Consider the following 25624-nt stretch of genomic DNA (forward strand, 5'->3'; position numbering starts at 1 on the left):
TTTCTCTAAAGATGAAAGGTACTTTATCTGTACTAAATCCGAAGTACCTGTCGGATGCTTCAAGTTGATGCCTGGGGCCGAATGCACTTGGCTCCTTCCTAAGATTTCTACTGCGCACGTCTTTCTTGTTAAACCAAAAGTTGCATCTCCATCTCATTTAACGCAATCTTTCTTCATCTCGCAGATCGTTTACAACTCTATTTACCAAGAGGAATTCCCATTCTCTCCAAAAGGGATGGTTGACAATCATGGCTAGAAGAAGAAGTACTCGGTCCCGTTCCAACGATTCTTCCGATCCAGGAGACGCTGCGTTGGAAGTGCACCAACATATCTACCAGGTCTGTCTATTTATATTCCCTCTTTCGAGCTATGAAATATAGACTCTGACATAAAGCAGCTCAAAAAAGATCGAGATGAGAGCAGCAGAGCTGTGAGTGAAAAATACGGTGCTGCCCTGGCGGAAATCCAGGCAAGGGCTAGTGCCTGGCTTGAAGACTTGCAACGTCGACGGTAATGAATCACTTGACCCGTTCTGCAAGCATAGACTAACGATTTTATAGAACACAGAGGATGCTGCAATGCCTAACGGAGATCATTGACTTGACGGAGCGCAGAGAGGCTATCGAAGTCAAGATGGCTGATGTGGTGGCCAAGGCAGATGCAAGGGTGGAAGAACTAGAGGCCATGACGATGGCTGGCTACGCAGGAAGAGAAAAAGATGCAGCTATAGCTCTGGAAAAGGTAGCTGCGCATCAGCATGGGAGTTGAGTCCAGCTCACACCCAACCAACCATCTAGAGTTGCATCACCGTACACTTCATGATTGGTCCTCGCATTGTTAGGGGATGGGATCGTTAATCTAGAATGGAGAATAATCGAGCGCCGTACTTTTCCGAGTAGTCTATATGGTGGTAATGTACAAAGGCATAGCGCCAGGATGAAAGTCTTTAAATTTAAACAGTGAACCCGAAGCCCTGCATGCAGCTCTTGTATTGGTCAACGAGCGATCTGCAGTCGGCAGCGGGATCCTTGGCCGTTGAGAAGAGCATGCACTCATCGCGCTTCGACTTTTCCTCTTTGCATACGCAGCACGGCTATTCCATGGTCAGCACAAGTACAAGCACAAGCATAGGGCATCTTGTATGTTTTGCGACAAACTGACCTTGGGCTTGGAAGCGCTCGCGGAGGCTGCGGGAGAAGCAACTGGCGCAGCGGCCAAGGCTATATACATCAGAAGAACGATTAGTTGCTGCGGCCCTGCAGAGAAATTGGGGGCAATTGGCATACAGAAAGTGGCAGGCTTGGCATCCATGGTGCTTGTTTCTTGTAGCGCAATGGAACTGTGTATTGGCGATTGGGGTTTAGAGATGCTTGCGTTGAATCATGCTTCTTTTAATTTTTTGACCATGGCGATGATATTGAGAATAGTCACGCCAGTTTCGCTGGTGCATTTCTAAGCAGCAGAACTGGCCAATCATAGTGCCGGAGTCTCACGTGCGGGCGTGGGAACTTCGTGATTTTGAGCACATTTCCGCTGACGTCATCAATGTAGCTAAGTATTTCTTCAGGGACCTTAGGTCATCTTGCCGAATGAAGCTCTCCTGGTAGGTATATCGAGTATGTCGTTTATCTCGTATATCTCGTCCAGGGTCCAAAACGCAAATAACCTTTTCTGGCACTCAGGGTGCAACAGCTCCATGCTTTCTAAACCATGACAAACATTAAAACTTGATTTAATCCAGTAACTGAAGCTACCTGATCAGTTGCAACACCGCCGTTAACTCCGGTATGCTCGCCGGGAGATTCCGGTCCCCACCCCGGCCGCTGAACCCCTGCATCGATGCACCGTCGTTCGGACCCGAATTCTCGCTCGGGTTTCACTCGTTTGGGGATAATGGCCGACTTTTACGGAGGTGAGAGGGGGGGGAGAATCGCCGAGATTGGCCATGAGGATGCGAGGTTTCGTGCCTGGTTTGGAGGCCTGGCTTGAGATATTTTTGTCCAGTTTCATTGCCGTCTTGTCATCCCGTATTAGCCGTCTTGTCTTCCCCCTTGTTGGTAAATCGGCATTGCATTCACTTTTCCACAAATGAGAGACGGGCTTGAGAGTTGAGAGGGAACAAAGTCAATATATATAACCGCTGATGTAGTTGCTCAGAGTTGCCAGTTGGCCTTAGTATTAGACACTTTCAACATTCAACTATAGACAATACGCATTTAGACATAATGCTTACGATTGAAGAGATTCGCGCTCTTAGCGATGTTCATTCTGAGTTTGAGCCGGTAAGTTTTCCCAATGGTATTGTCTATGTGATACGAAGAGAAGATAATATTAATTATCATCATACCAGATCCTCAACTCAGGGTCACCCATTTTAGCCGCTTGGGATGAAAACACCAACATCCCTCAAGTTCGGGAAATGATCCAGTCCATGAAAGATGCAGCTCCCAAAGTCGACCCGGCCACACTTCCATACCTCCAAGAGGACATTCACATCCCAGTGCGAGACAACCGTACCACCGAGATCCGCGTTTACAAGCCAAGAGAGGAGTCGGCTGAGGGACGGCCCGGACTCGTTGTCTTCCACGGCGGAGGGTATGCTGTGGGGGATCTGGACACGGAGACTTGGCTTTGTGCACTGTTTGCGAAGCTTGGGGGTGTTGCGGTGAATGTCAATTATAGGCATGCCCCTGAGCATGTCTTTCCTTCTGCTATTGAAGATGCCTATGATGCTACTAAATGGGTGAGTGAGACCACCGATCCTAAGATGGTTGGGTAATTGTGAGTTTGCTAACGATAATTTTCTTTTAAACCCATTAGACAGCGCAAAATTTGGAGTCGTTGGGTATCGATCCTGAAAAGGGGTTCTTGGTAGGAGGAGAAAGCTCAGGTGGCGATATGGCGTTTATTGTAGCCCATCTCTGCTTGAACGACAAGCTGAGTCCTCCGCTGACTGGCATCTATGCAGCAATGCCAGGCGGCGTGAATCATGAAACGGTGCCGGAGAAGTACAAAGATCGGTTCATTAGCTTTGAGCAAAATGCCAATGCGCCAGTGCTTTCTCTTGAGTCGTTGCGGTTCATCTGGAGTAAGTTCCTACGGAGGGAAGGCATCCTGTAAAGAGATTGGTCAACTAATCTGTGTTGCAGAGAATAATCAGGCTGATTTACACAGTCCGCTTGTATTCCCCGTGGCTTTCCCTACCCACAAGGGCCTTCCCAAGACGTATTTCCAAGTGTGCGGGCTGGATCCTGTGCGAGACTGCGCGTTAGTCATGGAGCAGGTATTCAAGGATGACGGAGTTTCTACTAAGACGGACATTTATCCCGGCTTGCCTCATGGGTTTTGGGGATTCTTTCCGGATCTGAAGATTAGTGCAAAGCAGAAACGGGATGCGGAAGAGGGACTCAAGTGGCTATTGAGTAAATGATGTGCTGATAAGAGTTTGCTGCGGACCATCTCCATTCAGTCATTTGCATTCTATGATTTATCGGTATTACACCCTTGTTCATAAGGAGGGAGTGATATATACACTCACCGTTATTGTTCAGTGCAACCCAGATAGTATAGAAACTATCATCTCATTTCCACGTTGTATATTCCATATTGACCACTTCTAGCATAATAATGCACATAACAAGAGCATAATAGCATGAATGTTTTTAGTCTATAACTCATTCACCATCAATCCCAGCAAAGCCATCGATAGTTCACTATGCGCCTCCACAAGCGCACAGAATTTCTCACTCTTCCATAACTTGTCAATTTTACAGGCTGCGTACAGAGTGACTAGATCCCTGAGCGGTTCCGGAGCCATATTCTCATAGCAGTAATCTACCAGCGCGACTATATCATTGACCCTCTCATTGTGCAACGTAAATCTCTCCAATGTCCCATGTAGATCAATGAGAGAGCGTGTCATTAGCGCTGTAATACCGTAACACTCTGCAAAAGTAAAGAGTCGTGCATATGAGAGAAAGGTATTTGTATAATCTTCATTCACGGGATTGTTTGTGGCACCGGTAAGTCGGATGAAACCAGGAGCGTAGAACATGGCCATAGGGTCAGAGGAACGCTGTTTTAGAAATGCATTCCACAGGGCCTTGCGTTTTAGCTCTTCTGGTGTCACAATCTTGGGAGGGGGCAAAGAATCGAACAAAGCCGGCATCGGTGGTTGTATGCGTAGTGGTGTTGGTTCAGGAGTGGCTTTGGGTTTCGGTTCAATTGTAACGGTTACTGGAGGAGCAGCGGTGTATTTCCCCGTGTAGGTGTATTGCCAAAATCTGATAAAAGTGTCCTCATCCACAGATGTCCATTTGACACATTTATCAGTGGCTTCGGCAAAGTTTCCGTTTGCCAATCTCTCAAGGACGGGAGACTGGCACGTAAAGAGGGCAGAGTGTATGGTGAATTCTCGCTCATTGGGCCCAACGAGGAATCGGAAGGGAACGGAAGATGCAATGCTAGGGGTCATCTTTAGCACATCCTATTCAGTTCTGGATTGGTTGAACTCACACGTCTGGGGGTATGGAATTCATGGCTTGTATATGTGATGTCTGTATGGTTGTGTATATAGCCTACATTACTATATAAAGTATGGGTGTATCATGGTCTCGATAGAGGAGGCGCTTCCTGAGAATCTTGCTCCATGGAAGCCGCCTGTTTGCCGCCTACATTACCCCGCAACTTGAACAATAGCATCTGGTCTTGATACCTATTTGTTGGCGGCAGAAATAAAATTCCCGGAAGCAATTTCATTTGATGACATTGTAGCACAGCGCTGAGTTTCTTACCTGTATGCAGGGATCGTAATACAGCTCAGCTGGCTACTAAAACTGCTTACTGCCAGATCGGGCACTACCCAAGTAATAGGAAACCTAACAACTCTACTGGGTAGTATCAAAGGTCCCGGTCGTCTTAGGTAGCAATATATGCCTGCTGTAAGTAAGCAAGGTAAGCCTACATTAACTACAACGATGACCACCCATAATATGTACTAGTGAAATCAACCTCCCAGCTTCACATGTCATATCTGCAGTTTCAATTCAATTTACAGAGTAATAAGCTTCCACAAGATATCAAGAAAACATTCACATCTCAATTTCAATTTCCCCTTTTCAGGCACCAGCTCAGCCGCACGTTCCCAATCGGCCCCTCCAACCTCCGACCACCCGACCAACCCCCGGAAGCCTCACCCGTTAAAATCGCCGCCCAATTTCGCCACGCACACCGAACGCGTGTCTTGTGTCCACGCCTGACGAACTGGTTCCTCGTCACACCATCTTTTTTGCCTTGTTTCCCCAAAACTATCCCAGAGCTAAACTGCTTACCTTGCTAGTAGCTGTTGTTGGGAAATGAATTAAGTTTAAGATTGCTTGCCAATTGTCAAGGTTTCGCACTGTTTGCGCTCACACACACGTACACATAATTCGCCGCTTCGTCGAGTGTCGATGCGGTTCGATGAGTTGGCTGAACGACTGCCTAGAGCAAGTTGACATGTGAAATGCTATCAAGGTTACGCGTACGTTGGTCTATGATGTGATTATAAAGAGACGTGATCGTGACACTCCATACTTTTACTTTCCATCTCCATTTCTTCTTTTCATCAACAACTCTTCTACAACTCTTAATAGTTGATAACCATCACCATCTATCATCATGCCTCCCCAGCAACATCCCTTCTGGGACTTCATGCAGTCCCTCAACAACCCCAACCCAAACAACCGCCGCGACCCCGGCCACGGCGTCGATCACAACACCTCCCCTCCAGGCCCTTTCCCCGGCTTCCCCGGCTTCCCCTTCGGAGCTCCTCCTCCACCACACGGCGGACACCCTCCGCACCAGCCTCACCAGCCGCATCCACCTCCGCCTCCACCTCCCGGAGCCGGCCCCGGCCCCTGGTGGGATCAAGCTCCCCCGGTCTGGGCTTACTGGTTCAACAACAACAACTTCAACGGCCCGCCTCGCTACGACGAACATCCCTTCTCGCACGATGCCGGCGTGAATCTCCCCCACCGAGAGGCTCCCCGCGAGGGCGAAGCCCCTCGTGAAAAGAACAATGAAGCGTCTTCTTCCCCCGAGACCATGCAGGAGGGCGAGCCATTCCCCGACCCAGCGGAAGTCACGCCCTCGGGAAGCGACGACGAGGACAACAACGCCGTTCCTCCCCCTTCGTATCCTACCGAGGGCGGACGAGGCGGACGTCATGGACGAGGTCGTGGAGGCCACGCTCACGCCCACGGCTGCGGAGGCCGTCGCGGAGGCCGTCGCGGATGGCGCAGAGGAGGTCCCTTTGAAGGTCCCAACGCCGGTGGTCCTCCGTTTGACTTCCCCGGCATGATGCGCGGCTTCATGGGCCACCCTTTCTTCCGCAACATCCGCGACCAAGCCGCGCAATACGCTCAACCCAGCACCCGCAACAACACCAACACGGAAGACGAAAACACCTTCTCTCCTCCCATTGACATCTTCAACACCCCCGACGCATTCATCCTGCACACCGCCCTACCTGGCGCGAAAAAGGACGACGTCGGCGTGACTTGGAACCCGCAGACGCGCTCCCTCCGCATCGCGGGCGTGGTCCACCGCCCCGGCGACGAGGCCTTCCTTCAGACCCTGACGGGCGTGCGGGAGCGTAGAGTCGGTGTTTTCGAGAGAGAGGTGAAGTTGCCTCCTGAGGGCGAGACCGAGAAGAAGGCTGATGGGGAGGAGGCGGATCTGGATGTTGATGTCGATGGATTCGGCATCACGGCGAAGATGGAGGAGGGAATTTTGATTGTGACGGTGCCCAAGGTGGAAAAGGAGTGGATGGAAGTGAGAAAGGTGGACATTGCTTAGAGGAAGCAAGATTGCTTATTTGGTGAATGACATTCAGGAGTTCTGTATGAGTATATAGCATTTTATCACTTTAGTTTTAGTTTCTGGGTAATATTGGGTTATAATAGTAAATCAGTGGAAAAAAAAGTCAACTCGCTCTTTGTCTACAATCACGTTCAAGTCACACACAAGCACGCACCGTGATAGCCAATCTATTCATCTCTCTCTTAGTAGCTACCTCCTATCCATCCACCACCATATCGAAAAAATCCACTCTGCGCCTGCGCCTGCGCTCGCGCCACGGGGGGGTATATATGTTGACATATAGTTGAGTAGGCGCGTCGCACCACTTGTTCAATTTCCATCCCACTGTACAGCATTCTGTTGTTTCTTGTTGCTCTTATTGTTGTTGTTTTCCTCCCTCGACCCAAGACAAAAAATAAAAGGAAAAAAAGGGTGTATGTTGACTGATAATTCACAGAGAAGGGAAGACGTTCTGTTTGGGTCAAGTAAAAAAGACAAAAATGTAGTGATAACGCCTCGCCAATGCTGCAAGCATGGCGGGTGACAAGATGAGTGAAAAGGGGGAATATAATAGGGAATTAAGGATAAAGGATGAAAAGAGAGAAGGAAAATGTTGTTCCTGTTTGTAATATAGCGTCAATCTTTGTCTCAGTAAGAGAGAAAACCGGTCCCCTCTTCGCCTCGATGTATGTTGCGTGTGCATGTCCTGAAAGAATCAATATCAATCCAAAAAGAGAGAAATAGTAAAAGAAGGGGACCAAAAAAGTAGAGCCAAAAAAGAAATGGCGGTGTCCTTGGAAAAAAAAAAAGTATTAAGAAAGAAGAAAAAAAGAAAAAAAAAACTCCAGGCAAATGTCTTTTTTATGGCAGCGTGAATTCGTCATGGAGCGAAAAGGCCTTCTTTCTGCTGTAGTAATATATGTGTATGAGCAGGTGCACGTATTAAAACAGGTATTAAAACAATAATAGAAGTGTAAAAAAAAGAAGAAAAAAAATCAGGAACAGAATTAGACAAAAAGCAAGTACTAAGGGTGCTTAGACCAACTCGTTTGTGATTTCCTCCCTCACATGGGCACACCACTTGAGGATGGCCGCTTCAAAATCTAGCCAGACTTGGGGGCCGTTGTTGTAGACGATGCCCAGGGGGTCGATGGAAATCATGCACTCAAAGCGCAGCTCAGCGGCCTTGGCCCAGTAACGGAGGTTGTCGGCGCTTCGGTACGGTTTCTGTGTGTTGACGTGGAAGGTCGGGATCGCTCCGAATCGCCTCCTGGATTTCTTGACTGCGGCGTTGTGCAGCCTCACAAGTAGGAGGCCGTTCTGCATGGCCTCCAAAAAGGGCGTTGGCAAATCGGCGTCGTTGGATGCTGGCGTCCATTCGGGAAGCGGCTCTTCATCCGGAATCATGGACATGAGAAACTGTCGCTCGCGCTCCAACTCTTTGCCTTTCCAGTCGCCCCTCATCCACGCCCAGCTCGATCGCTCGGCCTGCTCTGATGCCTCGATGTTGGCCTCCTTTTTGAGGATGTCGAACACGCTTTCGATCCAGGTCGTCATGGTGGCGATCTCTTCATCCCGCATGCCACCCTTGAAGTTCCTCGTGGCCATCTGCTTCAGCACCTCCATGACGCTCAAAAGGTCTGTCCGGATCTGCTTTTCCGACTTGATAGCATCCAGCCGGTCAGGCAGCTCGTGGGCAGTGTAGTAGTTTTTGGCGGCGCGGATGGCCAGCGTCACAAAGTCGAGGATGTTCATGCCCTGCAGCTCGTACCAACTTTGGGTATTTTCGTCGGGCATGTTGGGGTACCGAGGCGCATCGCTGGATGCCTTGTATGATCCCTCCTTCCGCTCCTTGGCTTCCTTGAGAACCTTGAGGGCATCTTGCAGGGCGCTCTCCAGCTCCGTCTTCAGCTCCGCAACCGTGGGAGGCTTGGGAATCACTTTTTCTCGGTGGTTGTAGGTGCTGGCTGTGGGTGGGAGCATATCCGGGTCCTCCTCGAGGAAGCCGTCGTAGAAGTCGTCCATGTCGTCCATGCCGGTGGGGGATTCGACGGCATTTTCCGTAATAAACCCATGTCCTGATAGATCTGGGCTACTGCCCATAGAGACAAACGAGGGGTCCATGTCGAAGCCCGCAGTCGTGGGCGTGGGCGACATCATGGGAGCTGTGCCCTCTAGGGCTGCCAGGTCCAACGTCGCTCGCGGCTGCTTCTTACGAGCCAGCTGTCCGCCTTTGCCATCGAGAAGGCCTGTCCGGGCAAAGTAGTATTGAAGATGCGCGATGCTGCCCAAACTCATGACGCTCTCCCGGGATTTGGCGCTGGCCGCAAAGTCGGTGCCCTGGGGGCGCATGTAACCTCGGCGCCGAGTCCTGGAAGACGACCTTCCAGAGATGTCGGACCGGAACGACGCCGTGGACATACGGGACGACGCAGAGGACATGCGAGACGACAGCTCGCTGCCCAGCGAGTCTCGTGAGGTGCCATCGTTACTGGAGCTTTGAGATATGGTGGAAGTCGTCGAGAGGGCTCGGGACGGTTCGGTCTTTGCACCAATGGCTTGCGACGGAGCCGCATCAGGCGAGTGCGGGCGGTTCTCGACTTCGGCAGACATGGCGAACGAGGCAGAGAGGCAAAAAGAGAAGCACAGAGAAGCAGAGTTTTCTTGCGAGGGCTCAAGCAGAGAATCTCGTCTGGGGATTTCCTCGTGTGCTCTCTCTCTTAAGAGGGGAAGCAAATCTTGTCTCTTTGGGGTTGTCGTTGGAAGGAGAGTCGGTTCACTGGATCCCAGGGCCAGCTATTCAGCTCGGTCAAGTCAAGTCGCGTGCACCACGGACGAGGGGGGGATATAACAACAAGTTGAGTGGCAGCAGAGTCGCTAGCTGCCGGCCACCATTAACAAGCAGTCGGGAATGGCGTGGTGGATACTTGGAACTGTCAGGACAAGCACGAGTACAAGCAAGTATGGAAGAGACAAGAATCACAGAGCCAGACGGTGCTGTAGGGCTGCTCTGGGTTGGTGCTGAAGATCCGAGGCGCACGCGGACTCAGGGGTTCTCGCAGCCTGAGGGCGCCAAAACATAGTTGGTGGGAGGCGTGGAGATGGGAAATTGCGTTGCGTGTTTGGTGTTGTCCGGGGGGGCAACGACTTGAAACGAACCTTTTTTTTTGGTGTCGGGTGCAGTTTTTGGCGTGCATTGGTTCACGCATGCTATCAACCGATGATCAAGGCTTACATTAATTAGTGCATAGGAAGGTAGCATTAGGTGCTCCGTCCATCTCCGCCTAGAGTGTGCTTGAACCCTAACTGGTCTCGTCGAGTCCGAAGGGCTACCTGGCGATGTTTGTTTGCCTCTTGTTGCTGACGGGATTGATTGCTTGGGATAGCTTCTCCCACCCACTGGTAGCGCTGCAGTCAGCCTGTACGGCCTCAGCGCTCCATCCATCGTCACACCGGCAAATGCAAAATGCAAATATGCACGCTTGGACTGGTACGGGTATGATATCACTTGACGTCTTCGTACTCGCAGCCGTCGATTCGACCGCGGTCCCTCATGGGAGCTGCCAGGTTCCCTGCTAGCCCATATGCATGTACTGTAGAGGCTGTCGGGGCCAATTCGACCAGGCAAGCCCAAACCCATGCCCATGCAGGCCCCGGGCAAAGGTGACGAATCATTTCTTTCGCTGTCATCGCGATTCCCAAGGGTCCTTGCTGCTTGGTGTCATATCCCAGGGCAACCGGAGGCGCGCAATTTCCTCTCCGCAGAGCCAGAACCAGCTGGAATACTGTGCAAGAGATGGAACATCAAATGATCAATGCTCCTACGTACTCGTACAGAGCAGCGCACAGAGCAGAGCGAGCACGGAGTACGGAACAGGAGTGACTGCAGCTGTGGTTGTTCTGGATAGATTGTGCAAAGGCCAGAGCTGTGTTGGGGCGAGGTTTCAGACTCTACGCCACGTTCAGTCAGTGTCAGTTATCATTGCTGATGCCCAACAGCTGACAGATAAATGCTGTCTGGTACTGTACAGTACAGTCCCTTGGCTATCTCCAAATTGCATGGATGGATCACTCCAAGTATTTGAGATTGCAAAGTACCTGCTAACCCATGGCAAGGCACTGTACCTGCTCGTATGTGCAGCGTGGTAATATTTGCTTCGTATCAATACAAGGGAATGAGGTAATTGCATCATAAGGCAAGGGTAACTCCGTACAGCTGCGTGCTATAATAAGATTGAAGCTCTCTTGTGCAAGTACAGCACGGTACTTCTGAACGTCAACTCCGTATGCCAGGACTGATTGGGCATCTGCATCCTTCAGTGATATCAGCACGACCAAAGGTATGGACATGGAAGAGCGGCCACAGACGAATACAGTAGCTCCTGTTTGTAGCGCGGGCCGACGCGTCGCATCGTTCGTCGTAGTGAGCTCTTGTCGACGCCCAATCTTTTGCCAGTCACTTGAAATGGACCCCATGTGGCACTGCTAGGCAAATTGCATCCATCAATACCTCGAGACTAGCAGCAGCTACCAATAGCTGCTAGTACCAGACTGCTTGGTTGGAGCTCGGTAAAGAAAAAACGACGGCTAAAAGGTACCTGTATGGACCAGTACGAATGGAGCACTGACATCAAATAGTACAAGTACCGATGGCCCAAAGAGGACTTGGAGGAACCCATGGATGGATCCAGGCCAGCATCCCGCTAGCTTGGCCAAATCCCAACACTCCAGTCTTGACTTGCTGCAAGTAATGTACCAGCACTGACATACCCATGGAGGGCTTTCCGCGCTACTCGCACAAGCCCTCGTGACCCAGACAGGGAAGAGAGCAGAGAAAGAGACAGAAACTCGCAGGCCGCACAGGCATCGGACGGTAACTAAAGCTGCCAGGTTGGTGATGCAGAAAATGGCTGCAGGACGCCCTGGTGGAGGCGGGCCGGACAAGCATGGAGCCCGTGGAGATTTCGCAGCGTTTCACCTTGTTTGAAGCTGCCAGAAGCGGGATGCCTGTGGAAGCGCTGTGGAAGCTCCCGTGTCAGCGGTGGGGATGCGCTAATTAGCCCGACATGGCTCTAATGCTAGCGCACTTCGACGCTGCATCTGCTGTGCAGCTCGACGAGCTCCATTGAACCAGACTCCTTGCGAGCTGCGGCAGTGGTGGCATTAGTGCGCTGAGAGCTCCCCAAAACGACAATGGCCCCGAACAATTCCAGGTTTACTATCAATGGGTGTCGAGAGCAGGGAATCTGGCCTGGCCCCGTTTGATTCCCGTCACCAATTCGAGTCGAGTCGAGTCGAGTCCTGGTGCTATCACATCCAATCCAATGCCCTGTACTGTGCTGTGCTGTGTTACAGTAGCCGCGCTCAAGGGCACATCAGCATGTGGCGAGTCCGACCCAACCTCAATGCACTGCGCATTGGGACCTGCTGCATTCCGGCACATGTCAAAACGTGTCATCTAGGTACGGAGCACTTCGTATACAGTTACATCTATCTGCGAATTCGGATCCGAGACAGGCACGTGTAAACCAGACTTACATGCCTACCACTCGATGTAACAACCCTCCCTCTAGTAAACATCTCCGTCCATAGTAACTTGACTTTTACCACCAATGGAAGCTGGAGGCTGCGAGAGCATACCTTAGTACCAAAGGTAGTACTCATAGTTCCAAAGTCAATTCCATGTTGTGAAATGCAGTTTGATGAGCTTGGGTATTTGTGGCAAGGGACAGGTACCAGCCCCAACACCACTTGTACATGTACCTTGAACATGGATCCTCTGGGCCCGTCCACTCGTAAGGCGTACAGTAAGCATCTTTCGCCAGGATCCCATCTATCGAGTCTACGAATTCCCGTCATCTCTATTTCGTCTTTTCTTTTTTGTCCCATTTTGATAGACGCTTCCCCTTGTCTAGTCGTTTATCCATCGACAAATGTGCAGTCTCGGCCGGCGGATCAAAACCAAAAAAAGCCCAAACATCCAAAATACGCGTAGGGAGTACGAGTACCTCCAAAGGGAGATGAGGTACCTGCGCCGTAGCCATTCGACTCCCTCTTAGCTCAGGAACGAGCAGCTCCCGTTAATTAACTTGGGCTGCGATCCCACGCTTCTGCGCTTCTTCCTCTTGCACCCCTCCTGACCAGTCTGTCCCTTTCCTTCAACCCCCTTTTTTTGATTCACCACGTCAAGTCAAGCAAGCAATCAGTCCATGCAGCGTTTAGCCAATCCCCCATTCTGGGCTTCGTGTTCACCGTAGCCGCTTCTCTTGCATCAACCGATTTTCTAGCAGTCTTATCTTGTTTTCGCTCTGCATCTTCCACCTTGCCCAGCCGCACAACCCCGGCACACGGGCCTTACTTGATTCAGCCAGCTGATGCCCAAGGCCCATCACGACCATTCTCCCAGGAGTTCACGATCAGGAAGTATCGATACTCAAACGCCAGGCACCAAAATTCTGTTCCTGGTTCAGCGCGCAGGCAGACACCAAACTAGGCGACGGCCCAGCTTTATCCAAAGCTTCGCTGCAGTCGAGAGCCGTCTCCTGCAAGCTCCTGCAGCTTCTTTGCAGGGCCGCAAGGGCGCTCTCCACCAGCACCGCATCGTCTACGCATAGAATCCCCTCTGTCGCCCAGTCACCAGACGCCTAACCCGGTCGACGCCGCCAAAAAGCTGGGTCTACAGCAGCACACCGGAGCAGGCATCCAGCGAACCGAACCCTACTGCGCATCCGCCCACACCCGCCCACTCGCCGAGAACGAGGTCCTGTCCTGTACTCGTACCTGTATTCGGACAGGTAGCAGCAAAGCGGCACCGTCGGGATTTTAAAGCGGCGAGTCGTTGTTGATTGGACCGTCGCGAGGGAGAGAAAAAATTCCAGGAGAGTCGGACGGCAACACAACAGGACAACAACGGCAGCGTATCAGCACTCGACGCTTCGCGGTGGCGGCCTCGGCATCCAATCTGCCGCCCGTCGTCCACCCCTACAAACCACAGCGCTCAACATTTGACTGCCCGTAATCTTCAACCTTCTGCACCGACCTTCTCTCTCCACCCACTGCGCCGCTGCACTGCCGGCAGGGCCTTTCAGGGCCTTCGTCCACTGGAAGACACCTGGCGCGCTCCACTAGCGCGTCGTGAGCAACGCCGCTCTGAACACATCCACCTACCGACTTCTCCAACCTTCTCTGGGGCGGGCTTGTCTGCAGCCCCAGCAATCACCTGCGGCATATGACCACCAGCCATTCTTCTGCCGTGGACGCCAGCGGCAACCCACAGCCGGCTTCGCAGCCAGACCGCGACTCAGATTCAGCCAACGAAAGCTCCAGACAATCCGACGTGGGTGTGGACCCGAAGCGCGACCCTGAGCAGCATACCAACGGCCATGATGCAAGCCTCGAGCATGTAAACTTTGGAAAATCAACTGACGACGCCGCCCAGTCGCCCGCCACCCCTTACGCAGCTCCTGCTTGGGCTTCCACTCCCGCCTCAGCTCCAGTTTCTGCTCCGGTTCCTGCTTCGGCTGCGGCCACTCCCGCAGACGCCAGAGGAATTGCGAACCTGTCGACACCGCGGACGAGTGGCAGCACGAACAACATCAACAACACCCCAAGCTACAGCCAAAACAGCAACAATAACATTGGCAACATTTTCAACAACGCGATTTCTCAAGGTGCTCCCGACTTGACGCTGAGTCCAACCTACGGCAGGCAACGCAGCAGCACCCTTCTGGAACCCGATCCATCGCATGAGCTCCTGGTCGCTGCTTTTCGAAAGACATCGCCAGGCCTTGCTGCTCGCTTAAAGGCTCTCGGCCTTGGAGCGGCAGCCAAGAGGACCACCGCCAGCTTCCAGCCCGTTGATATCGGCCGACTTGACGAAGAACAGCTCCGCCAGCTTGACGAGAAACACCAAGCGAATTCAGTCAAGCAAATTATTTCTCGGCGCGGCCGCCCCTGGAAAGGCACCGGCGCCCCCCCTCCTCATTATAGATCGTCCAGTCTCTCAGACGTCTCCATGTCTCCCATCGCCGCTGATTCCTACCAACTACCGGAGATTGAAGTGGCGGAAACAATCAACATGGACTTGGATACCCAGAAATATCGGTTGCCCGACCACATAAACGGCAATGGTACCAAGGTCACTTTGGATACTCGACGCGAACACCTCGAGCGAATTACGCGTCCGCCATCTCCCAAGGAGTATCCGCCTCTACCCTCCTCGCCTCCTGCTGCTCCTCCTTCTCACTCGCCTTCACATTCCCTTTCCTATTCTCCCTCATATTCCCCGTCCCCACCAACCCCTCCGCCCAAAGAATCACCAATTGTGGAGATGACACCGCCTGAAGTAATCACCTTTAACCATTTTGAACCGGAAATGAGCTCTTATTTTCAACAGGGTCACAATCGACCTGGATCAATATATACACTTTCCCGGGTGTCGTTTACCAACCAGCTTGCTCAACTGACTCTGCTTGGCATTCCCGATGCCGAGGCACTTTCCAGCAAGGTGTCGGCTATACCAACAGCCCCAGTGGCTTCCAAGGCGTTGATCAATGCTGCTGAGCAGATCCGGAGCTGGATATCAAAGGCCCTTGAGGTTGTAAGCGGGCTGGACAGTGAGGATGATGTCGAGTGGGCCGCTGCTGGTGGCCGTGAAGGTCTGGAAGAGGTTGAGAACGCCATTAATCGATTCGAGCATCTCATCAACGCCTATGTCAATGCCATTGATGAGCTACAAAACCGACATGACATCGCGACTGTCTCGACAGATGACCTCAGAAGGGCCGTTACTCAGATGGAGGCCATAGCTGAGGAATGGGGCCGAATCAAGCAAACCCTGCAAAGTGTGCGGAACCAGGTCGAACTTGCCATGGAGTGGGAGGAGCTGTGGAACAGCGTTCTGGGCGACATACAGAGCGAGATGGAAGAACTTACGCGGCTTGTCTTCGAGATGGAAGAGCGTCGTCACAAGAGCCTTGCCGTCGTTGCGAGCGGCGATAACGTCGATATTGGAGATCTCGAGACCATTGTTGAAGACAACCCCATTTCGGCCGCGCGGTTGGCGCCCTCGAACCGCTTTAGCCTCGCCCTGCCGCTAAGCCCTAACTCGCCAGGAACCTCGACGCTGTCTCAGGATGACTCCAGTTTGCTTGCTCTCTTCGCCAGGATGCAGCCCTTGAGGGCTTCCCTAGACTTTTTGCCCATGCGACTATCTGTCTTTGAGACGCGGGCGAAACATGCATTCCCAACCGCATGTGAAGAGCTGGAAATGCGCCACAATGGCCTAGATGGAAGCTACAAGAAGCTAGAGAAGGATGCCGAGTCATTGCGTAAGGAGCTTGGAGAGGATAGATGGGTCATTGTCTTCCGAGGCGCTGGACGGCAGGCTCAAAAGATGCACGAATCCGTCGAGCGGTCTCTGATGAAGCTGAGGGAGGCGATCGATTCTGGTATGCATTTGACGAACCAGCCTTCCATTGCTAAGAAGATTGAGAGCTATGAGGCAAAGAAAACACACTATGGTCCCGCCATCGAACGTGTCCTGGCCATCATTGACAAGGGCGTCAAGGATCGCTTGACCGTCAATGGCGAGATCTTGCGTCTCCACAATGAAATGCAAACGCGATGGTCGACTCTGAAGCTCGACGTTGCAGAGATGGATTCTGTCCTTGAGGACATATACGCGGAAAGAAAGAGCCAGCAGCTGCGAGATTCCATCTCCAGCATGCTCTCCAACGACAGGTCGACCAACGGCAGCGGCATGGAGACTCCGGGAAGCTCTCCGCCTTCCTCGGTGATTATGAACTCACTCGGTCTTGATCCGCAGACGCCTGCGCGGAAATATACCGGTAACCAACTTCGATCGCCCAATGCGAGCGGCTCCAGCCTCCGGTCGACCTCAACCAGCCGAAGGGACTCGTCGCTACCGGCCCCTGTCTCAAAAAGCGCCAAGAAGCCTGGGTCCAGGTACTCTACAATGGGCTCCTCCTCTTCTTATTACCCGCCTTCTGCCTCCTCCTCAAGCCTTCGACCTTCGACCACTATGGCGCACCGACCCCGATGGAACGCCTCTTCCAACAACCTAGATGGCGAAGCTCGCAGCCCATACAGAACGCCTGCACCCCAAAGGTCGACGTCGGCCATCACGCCTATATCGACATCCAAGCTTCCCACCCCTCGGAGTTCTCTCACACGCGCTGGCTCAGATTCACCCATGTCAGAATCATTCCCCAGATCGTATTCTAGGGCGGGCTCTCGGCTGTCGTTCCGTGAACGCCTCACCTCTCCTGGACCTTATTCTCAAAGCAGCCTAGCAAAACAACAGCCTCCTCGTCGCTCTAACGCGGGGCCATCTTCTTCGACCTTGAACCTGGATAGTCTAAACAATCGTCCCAGCAGCTCTATGGCTTCGACTCGCCGAAGCAGTTTGCTGCCAATGCCGAGGGGTAGGCCAGACTCAGTCCGGGGATCGAGCCCTCTTCCCATCTTCAGCCGGTTCAGCTCTCGCAAATACAGCGACAACTCACCCGAGCCAAAGGATCTCAAGCCCAGGTGGCGATTTTGAATCAGCGATATTTGATGGCATGGTCAGAAGCTTTATGGTATCAAATGTTTAGGGGAATTGGAATCGGATTGTGTGCTTATTTTGCTTTTTGCTTCTTCTGTAACCTCTCGAGTCGATTGCTCGTTTTCATGTGAAGCCGCTCATTACAAGATATCCTCCCTGCTTCTCTTCAGCTCTCACATCACAAAATGGCATGCCCCCGTGTTTTAAAGTAATTTTGTTATTTGTGTTTTTCCATAGCGTGGCGTAAACGGTTTTTTTCAACATCAAAGGAGAAGCGAAGCGAGCTTTAGCTGGCGGGCTGTTGGGAGTTTACATGGAAATAACGCGACACCAAAAAGACGATTTTGATTGGCATGTGTCGACACATCTTTTTTTTCGCTTTTCCAACTTGTTTTTTTTCTATTTTCACAATACTGTTTTAACTAATTCGATTCTTTCTTCTCTCTCCCCCAGTTGGTCTCCGTTGAGTGCGCTTTTCTTGTTTTTTGAGCTCTTTCTTTGTCATTTTTTTTTTTTTTTTTTTGGTTTGCTTTTTTGTGTTTTTTCGTGTCATAGCTGAGATTCCCGGAGCTTTGTTTTACAAATTAGCTAGCTCTACATTTTGTAATTGTACTAGAAAAAGCAATGTGCAATTTATTCTTTCAGATTGATTTTCTTTTTTTCTGATGTTTGATGGCGGATAGAGCTGAGGCGGGATATTGCGTATGAGTACTCATTACACTATCTGTGTCTCTCATGGCATTTCTCTCATGATTAGTTAATGATGGGCATCAGCGAAGAAAGTAGGACACATTCAAATCATAGCAGATGATTCTCGGCATATAACTACCATTCATCATGTTAGAACAGTTCTCAAACGGCCATAGCAAGTATAGAATAGGAAGCTTAGATTCAAACTTGGAGCTATCAAGTTCGTGTGAGGCATGGTCAACATTTGTATTCATCGCCTCGCCATTCCACTTCTTCCAAATCTCGCTCAAAAAGTGCTGCATTGCTGGCATAATCATGAAAGCAGGCTACTCTGGTGTATATATGGGTATATACACATGCAAACATTCCATGACATCTACCTACATCGCCTCTACCCCACAGACTCTATCTCCCCCATTCTCTCCACTCTCTCTTCTTTTGCTTTCTTCTTTCTAATTCGCTTCAAAAGGGGTAATGTAAATGCCGAAACACCAACGCCAAAGCTCGTGAATGTGTAGACTTCCGCCTCCCAGCCCCATGACATAAAACCCGGGACTGAAGAGAAGTGTGACCTCATTACTCTCTCATATCTCGTTCCAAAACAAAAACAAAAGCAAACACACCGGCCCAAAAACAGAGGGAATAGCAGGCCGCTATCAATGATCAATTCACATCATAGAGGCATCAACCCGATACCTCCTCCACTCTTCTTGACGATTCTGCCGTCACGCTTGAATCCGCCGCCGCTACTACTTGCACCGCCAGATCGAGACGACGAGCCAGCAGCGCTTGAGGAACCGCCACCTCTCCTGCCGGAGCCACCACCCCGACGTTGAGACCCTCCACCAGAACCGCCTCTCTTGGACCATCTTTTACCAGAGAACTTTCTGTTACCTCCTCCTCGACTGTAGGAAGAGGATCTGCCTCTCGATTGGCTCGGTTGGTCATTCAGACTTTGCAGCCTATCATTGAAAGCTTGGACATCGGCTGATGGCTTGGCAACAAAGTAATGAGAACTCTCTCCACCTCCCATAGCCTCCTCTTCATCCTCATCGATATCGAGGTCTGAACTAATCAAGTCCACTATTTCTTGATCCAAGTTAGACGTTAAGGCAGAAGCCTCACCCGCCCCCGTCCCGGCAATCTCACGATACGATTTATGATACACATTGAGCATTTGTATCAGCTTTGGGCCAACCTCCCGGACTCTGTCGACGTCAATTCCAGGAATGCGGCTCATCCTCTCGATGGAGGTGGTCCAGTTAATGGCCATTTCTTGCAGGTGAGTGTCTGTAAACATTGGTCGCCTAAGGCCAAGTCCGTTCCGAATTCGCTCTTCCAATTGGCGTGCCGCTTGAACAAAGGCATCCACTACATCTTGGTGGATATCCGGCAAGTCTTGCAGCCTACGTTTGCTTGGGATAGGTTCTGGCCGCAGTGCCTTTTTGGAACTAGGTTTTGAAGTGGTAGGTTTCGCTGGTCGGTGTTGAGGGAGTGGTTCGAAAGCCTCTTCGTCTTCGTCCATGTCTTCTTCGGCTTCGTCTTCCAATTCTTCATCCGACACAACGAAACCATCATTCACATAGCCGTTTGATGTGGTCGGCAAGTTTGAGTCGTCATCACTATCAATAACGGCTGCCCGTTTTCTGCGTGTATTAATGGGTGACGAGACATAGGTGGATTGCACGTTATTGGCGGGCTCTTTCTGCTTTTTGTTGGCTCTCGGTTTTTTTATCTTCGTCTGATTTGAATCAACGCTGTCTGAAACCTGAACCGTCAGCATGAGCTTCCGCCTCCCTGACAAGAATTGGTTGGCGGCAGGTCCGATTTGGAGATATTGAATGGCGACTCCATGATTTCCAACGATATTTTCCTCATGGAAGCCCTTCTCAGCTGAGAGGCGGTCAATAACGCGCACCATCTCGTGCTTCTTCATCCCCTTAGCCATGCCGTGATACTCATACGAGTTTTCTTCTTGGTTGTCTGGGTACTTTCTGCCAATCAAAATATCCGCGCACTGGTTTGCCGTTAATCTCTGCTGCTGCTGCACAATTCGTATGGCGGCAATGGCGTATTCAGAGAAGTCCTGCTGCTCAAAAACAAGCCCCGCTTGGCAATTGTCGCAAGTCTTGTGGCATTGTGACGGAGTAAAATCCTCCCCAAAATAGCGGAGGACTTCAGTTCGTCGACAATCTGCTTTATTGTCGCAAAATGCCGTCACACGGTTCAGCATAGCCATCTGTCTTTCTTTTTGGTCTTTACTGCCCTCTCCGTCAATGATCAGTCTTTTGAGGACTCTTATGTCCGCTTTGCCATAAAACAGAATACAATCGGAGGGTTTCCCATCTCGACCCGCACGTCCAGTTTCCTGGTAGTAACCTTCTAAGCTCTTCGGGATGCCATGATGCATAACAAATCTCACGTCCGGCTTATCGATTCCCATGCCAAAAGCAATAGTTGCCACTACAACTTTGACTTGCCCCTTCTGCCACGCTGTTTGTACTTCCACCTTTTCCGTGGGTGTAATTGCAGCATGGTAATGACGAGCCGTGATACCATTCTCAGAAAGCTTCTGGGCAACATCTTCAGCTTGCTTCCGTGAGATTGTGTAAACAATTCCAGTAACGTTGGGATACTTGGAGTTGATCAGAGCAGCGATTGCCTGCGTCGCAACCGGATTGGAAGACTTGGGCCGGACTTCGTAATACAGGTTTGGACGGTTGAAGCTTTGTGAAAAGACTTGGCAGTTGTTCATACCAAGATTGTGTTTGATATCGACAATGACGTTCTGAGTAGCAGTAGCGGTCAAGGCCATGACCGGAACCTGGGGGAATTTGGATCGAAGCTGTCCCAGGGTCTTGTAGTCGGGTCGGAAATCATGCCCCCACTGGCTAACGCAGTGAGCCTCGTCAATGACAATACGGGCAAATTTTCTACTCCGGTACAAGCTTTGTAAAGCATTCATGAACTGAGGGCTTTTGCTAGCCATTTCAGGCGTGACGTAGAGGAGCTCGATGAAGTGCTCCGGATTACGTTCATTAAAAGCAGACATGACTTGCCGCTTGTATTCTGGAGAACACTCGCTGTTGAATGCAACGGCCTGTATCCCCAGGGCTTTCATATGATCTACTTGATCTTGCATCAAGCTCAGCAGAGGTGACACAACGATGGTGACACCTCTCGTCTTGCCGGATTTGACGACAGCTGGAAGTTGGTAACAGAGAGATTTTCCACCGCCTGTTGGCATCAGGACAAAGGCATCATCACCAGCGAGCGTAGCGTTAATGGCCTCTAATTGGTTCTGTCGGAATCCTTTCATCCGAAAGCGATCTTTCAATGTCTTCTGTACGTCTGCAGACCAAGAATGTCTCATGAGCTCAGGCGGTATCCTTGTCTGTGATGAATCGGAAGGCGGCTGCCTTTTTGAGGTCTGCTTCTGCTTTGGTGCGGGCCCAGCGTTTCCAGATGTTTCGGAAAACGCCCGTCGAGGATCCAGAGACGGTTCGCCGGCAGTTTGGCGTACCTCGTAGTCTTGAGCAAACGCAAGCATATCAGCGTCGTCACTGAAATCGCTGAATTCATTTCCTGCTCGCTGAGCGCGGTTTCTCTGAGGTGTTTTGCGTGTGTCGAACTGAGTAGTCTTTTTCACCGGCTTAGGCAACAAGTGCATCTCCATATCGTCGATATCAGAGAAGAAATCTTCCTCAGCGCCCATGTCCCGATTCATTGGAGGGCGCGGTTCAGGAAGTTGGGTTTGATGAACAACTTGAGTGCCTCCCATGGGCAATGGGACGTCTCTTGAGCTCCGTGACATGTTGACCATGCCCCCATGACCAGCCTGAGTTCCCAGCACAACGATATGCTCATCTCTTCTACTCGGAGCCGGGACTTCCAGAGGCTCCAAAAGACTTGCTTCATCAAGGCCTGCTGAGCCCATCATTTGGAAAAGCTCTCGCTCTGTTGCCTCGATGCGCTCAGTAAGCTCATCTAGTCGGGCTTCATCTTCATCTGTGTCTTGGCCATTGGAATATGATCGAGCCACCTGTTGAGCAACTGCTTCTCGTTGCTCACTTAGAGTTTTGTAGCGCTCAACCAATCCGTTGAGATCCTGAGTCGCCTTTTGCTGTTGGATGAATCGTTCTTTCTCTGCTTTGATCTCATTCCTCTTGTCTTTGGGTAATCTAGCATTGATAGCTTGCATAAAACTCCGCTCGTTCTTCTGAATTTGACTGTTCAAGTATTCACACCTTTTAGCTAGAAGCTGCGGATTCCCCAAAATGAGGGATAAGAGTTTTGGCGTTTGGCTGGATGGCGTAAACGACTGCTGTGGGTTGTTGATTTCGCTGACATTGTCGGCAGTAGCTGTACTCTGGGTTTCAGACAAACTATGGTGAGAAGGTTGGAGACCTTTGGCTTGTACACGCTGAGAAGGTGGCGATGACTGTTTTCGTCTCGGCTGAGGAGATACATGCAAATCCTCAATATCCATAATGAAAGCGTCTTCCTCCTGTGGATCGATCAACGGTTCCATTGGCTGCTTCTTCGAAGTAGTTGTACGCGACGGTGGTGTAACGAATTCATCGTCTGAGTCGGGAATGAAAAACTCGTCGGCTTGGTTTTGCTCCGGTTGTTGAATATCCTCGTCGAAATCCTGAGGATCCGGGGACGCAGACCGTTGCCCGGTGATTTTCACCTTCTTTCGTCTTTCAGAACTACTGATGACATAGTCTTTTTCTGGGGTCTGTCTGATAGGAGATGGTGCTTTTCGACTAGCGACTCGTCCTAAGGGAGATGAAGACCCCGGCAAAGACATCTTGGAAGACGCATTCTGCGCAGCCTTGGGTAAGTTAGTAACGATAGGTGCTTCTGCATGCTGGAGGTTTGTCATATCGAGGGGACTAACTTTCTTTGCGGAACGCCGACCAGGAGTCGGGACTGGAGGGTCAGTTCCCAGGAGCTGATAAACATCGGGAAATTGGCTATCAGCAGCGGCGTCATCGGTACTCTTCCTCTTTTTGGATTTAGGTAACGGCGCCTCCCAAGATGCATCCTTTTCCGTCCAAACTTTGACATCTTCACCAAACTCGTCAGATTCGTCGGATGTGCCAGTTGTTCTGGTTAGATCCATGTACTCCAAGTCATCAACGTCAAAATCTGCAAAATCGGCGTCAAGCCCTGGAGATTGATTATGCCGTGATGGAGCTGGTTTTCCTGGTGAGATGCCATTTTGTGTTTGTTTCTCAGGTTTCGGGATTGCTGCCATAACGTTAGGTTCCATAACATCAGTAAACAATATTAATCCACGCACCATTCGTCTTGAGTGACTCGTTTAAAACTTGTTTAGACCGGCCATCTGCTGAAGAAGGGGCTTCTCTCTTGACATTTTGTGACAGGAGCACAGGTTTTCTCGATTTGGTTGACAGGGTCAGACGGCCCATGCTGTCGTCCTCTAAAACCACCACTTCTGTATTTTGTGAAGCTTCCTCCCTCTTTGGCGGGCCATTTGAACTCCAAGATCCCTGAGCCTGGTTCGTCCGTCTGTCTGATCCAGCTGATACGGTAGTCTCCTGGCTTAAATTTGCCGTGCGACCGTTTGTAGACTGCGATTGTGTGAATCGAAACGATCCTGTATCGCTGGCTTGCGGAAATTGAGGGGCGGTAGGTTTTGATAGCGCAGCGTTCTTCAACAACCAGGCGATGTTGTCCGGCAGATTATTTCGAGTCATGAAGCCGGCTTATGGATGCCAGACCGGTCCGCATTTGCGATTCTGACGAGCATTGAGGCCGGTCCCTTGTATTTTGATCTATTTTGATGCCTGTCAAACATGGGCTGCTCTATGCGGCGTGAACAATAGTGGGAAAGTCGCGTAACGCGTTGATTAGTCAGCAGATGCGACAGCACGTGACTCTCATTAAAAGGCAAGAGCGCGCCCATGAGGTCGGAAAAATTGCGGCTGTTGTTGGCTGTCGGGTGTATTATGTAATGTCACCAAGTCTCATGCAAAACAAGCAGGAATTGCAAATTGCCAATAATCTGGCGTACTGAGAGGATGCATTTTTCATCCAATCTCCTTCGTACATCTGATCTACTTATACTTACTTTACAAATGACGGATGTATATGAGTGACTAAGTCAGCACATATTCCGTATCAGTTGTTGTGAAAGGGAACCCAACTTTCCCTTGTCAAGATTGTTATCAATTTTGCTATGTAATTACAGGGCTACCAGAAATGAAAGACTGCCATCAGAAGATGCCATTAGCGCATCGGCTCGCATCTGCAAACATACAAACAAATTAAATGAACGCATAGTGATGCAACAGCATAGAAAGAGGCCGCATGAAAATACAGAGGTGTGTCCACCTTTCTATTCTGAGTTTTGTCCTCGCCAAAGGTAAAAATACAAGAAGTCTGACTGTAGTTCTGAAGGTGTAAGCAGAACACTAAAAAGCATCTTCGAAGTACTTTTAGGTCAACTTCAGCCTTATCCCTGGCCAGAGAAGCCAGGACATGTGGCAGATCTATATCCACGGCTACCCGATCAAGATCTATATTCCCCGAGGTATCCAATTCCATGTTTCTGCATGGATTGTGACATATGCCTACTCCGTATTATAAGTCTATTTTTTACCATATTGTAACCTCTGATTGAGGCAGATCTCCCTCCAAAATTGCAGCATTGCGCTCGCGGCTGTCGGCGGCATCGGTGGAGTTGCGATCAGATCTTCTTCCGGCCCGCACGGCTGGCGTGGCCGGCAGCCGGCCGGGGCCCACTCCGGATGCGGAGCATCAGCATTTGGCTATTGGCTGCAAGAAAACGGCTTTCGCCGCCACGCCGCTTTAAGCCGACCATCTGTTTTTTCGCAAATTTTCGCAGTACTCGCAGAGGGAAAAGTACGTAAATATTATCTAAGAGCCACCGTTAGAGACGATGAGGTGAGCTGGCAACCAAGGTGTGTATGTTGAGTTGGGAATTCAGCCCCCAAAGTATAGTGCATGAGCATAGGAGAAGAAGAGCGCAAAGATTAGTCGCTGTGTTAAAAGGAGAATACCGTTGAAACATTAAATTTCGATGATAAGGAGCGATTAGATCAATTGCCAGTTCTCCTCTTTCGGTGCTGCTATGCCGCGAAGTTGCTATCTCCAACAAATCATGACGTGGACAATTGGTGTGAAGCAAGGGTCAGACCATGTTACATCTCGATTCTTGGCCAATTCTTCTTCGTCGTGCCAAGGTAATCCTTCTCGCTTTGTGGAGATGCAATTGATACACCGCTTGATCTGATAGGTAGTTTACTCCTTAAAAGCAGCGATAGCAGTCGTGTATGCGCTTCTCGCATGCTGGCTTACCGGAAGAGTCCGTTATCAGCTTCCCCTGAAAGCAGTGGCCATGAATCCTGGCTTCGGCGTGGGGCCGGCGGTTATCCAGTTTTTTCTAACCGTGCCTCAGACGGATGTCGGTTCCGACGTTTGTATTAAACAAGACGAATTTCCTTTCTCCAACCTGTCAACCTTTTTTTTTTAGTG

The 25624-nt window shown here is 50.7% G+C and overlaps 9 protein-coding genes across 9 annotated transcripts; 5 read left to right on the plus strand and 4 right to left on the minus strand.

Annotated features, from left to right (window-relative positions):
• Positions 1 to 8: 8 nt before the first annotated feature.
• On the plus strand, positions 9 to 768 carry M431DRAFT_518160 (hypothetical protein; the record flags this gene model as incomplete). The annotated part of the gene is made up of 3 exons (XM_024920360.1): positions 9 to 338; positions 398 to 510; positions 561 to 768. The coding sequence occupies exons 1-3, from the start codon at positions 249 to 251 to the stop codon at positions 766 to 768; spliced, it is 411 nt and encodes a 136-aa protein (XP_024776080.1). The 5' UTR covers positions 9 to 248.
• Positions 769 to 952: 184 nt separating this feature from the next.
• Positions 953 to 1311, minus strand: M431DRAFT_3574 (hypothetical protein; the record flags this gene model as incomplete). Its single annotated transcript, XM_024914524.1, has 3 exons — positions 953 to 1093; positions 1162 to 1220; positions 1287 to 1311. 3 exons carry the CDS (start codon positions 1309 to 1311, stop codon positions 953 to 955), a joined length of 225 nt encoding a protein of 74 aa, XP_024776081.1.
• Positions 1312 to 2225: 914 nt separating this feature from the next.
• Positions 2226 to 3430, plus strand: M431DRAFT_3575 (hypothetical protein; the record flags this gene model as incomplete). Its single annotated transcript, XM_024914527.1, has 4 exons — positions 2226 to 2282; positions 2351 to 2743; positions 2821 to 3088; positions 3150 to 3430. The coding sequence occupies 4 exons, from the start codon at positions 2226 to 2228 to the stop codon at positions 3428 to 3430; spliced, it is 999 nt and encodes a 332-aa protein (XP_024776082.1).
• A 118-nt stretch (positions 3431 to 3548) lies between these two features.
• Positions 3549 to 4791, minus strand: M431DRAFT_375065 (hypothetical protein). Its single transcript, XM_024914676.1, has 2 exons — positions 4516 to 4791; positions 3549 to 4463 (listed from the first exon to the last, which is right to left on the minus strand). The coding sequence occupies exons 1-2, from the start codon at positions 4536 to 4538 to the stop codon at positions 3668 to 3670; spliced, it is 819 nt and encodes a 272-aa protein (XP_024776083.1). The 5' UTR covers positions 4539 to 4791; the 3' UTR covers positions 3549 to 3667.
• Positions 4792 to 5498: 707 nt separating this feature from the next.
• M431DRAFT_375072 (hypothetical protein) lies at positions 5499 to 6989 on the plus strand. Its single transcript, XM_024914677.1, has one exon. The coding sequence runs from the start codon at positions 5659 to 5661 to the stop codon at positions 6835 to 6837; it is 1179 nt and encodes a 392-aa protein (XP_024776084.1). The 5' UTR covers positions 5499 to 5658; the 3' UTR covers positions 6838 to 6989.
• An 886-nt stretch (positions 6990 to 7875) lies between these two features.
• M431DRAFT_80893 (hypothetical protein) lies at positions 7876 to 9453 on the minus strand (the record flags this gene model as incomplete). Its single annotated transcript, XM_024922987.1, has 3 exons — positions 7876 to 8932; positions 8996 to 9223; positions 9290 to 9453. 3 exons carry the CDS (start codon positions 9451 to 9453, stop codon positions 7876 to 7878), a joined length of 1449 nt encoding a protein of 482 aa, XP_024776085.1.
• Positions 9454 to 10095: 642 nt separating this feature from the next.
• On the plus strand, positions 10096 to 11173 carry M431DRAFT_375076 (hypothetical protein). The gene has a single exon (XM_024914678.1). The coding sequence runs from the start codon at positions 10429 to 10431 to the stop codon at positions 10987 to 10989; it is 561 nt and encodes a 186-aa protein (XP_024776086.1). The 5' UTR covers positions 10096 to 10428; the 3' UTR covers positions 10990 to 11173.
• A 3744-nt stretch (positions 11174 to 14917) lies between these two features.
• M431DRAFT_79998 (hypothetical protein) lies at positions 14918 to 17404 on the plus strand (the record flags this gene model as incomplete). The annotated part of the gene is made up of 2 exons (XM_024922889.1): positions 14918 to 15126; positions 15220 to 17404. The coding sequence occupies 2 exons, from the start codon at positions 14918 to 14920 to the stop codon at positions 17402 to 17404; spliced, it is 2394 nt and encodes a 797-aa protein (XP_024776087.1).
• Positions 17405 to 18770: 1366 nt separating this feature from the next.
• M431DRAFT_3580 (hypothetical protein) lies at positions 18771 to 23823 on the minus strand (the record flags this gene model as incomplete). Its single annotated transcript, XM_024914533.1, has 3 exons — positions 18771 to 22934; positions 23001 to 23353; positions 23406 to 23823. 3 exons carry the CDS (start codon positions 23821 to 23823, stop codon positions 18771 to 18773), a joined length of 4935 nt encoding a protein of 1644 aa, XP_024776088.1.
• Positions 23824 to 25624: the final 1801 nt, after the last annotated feature.

This window comes from Trichoderma harzianum, assembly GCF_003025095.1.
Source record: "Trichoderma harzianum CBS 226.95 unplaced genomic scaffold M431scaffold_4, whole genome shotgun sequence".
In the NCBI taxonomy this organism is placed as follows: domain Eukaryota; kingdom Fungi; phylum Ascomycota; class Sordariomycetes; order Hypocreales; family Hypocreaceae; genus Trichoderma; species Trichoderma harzianum.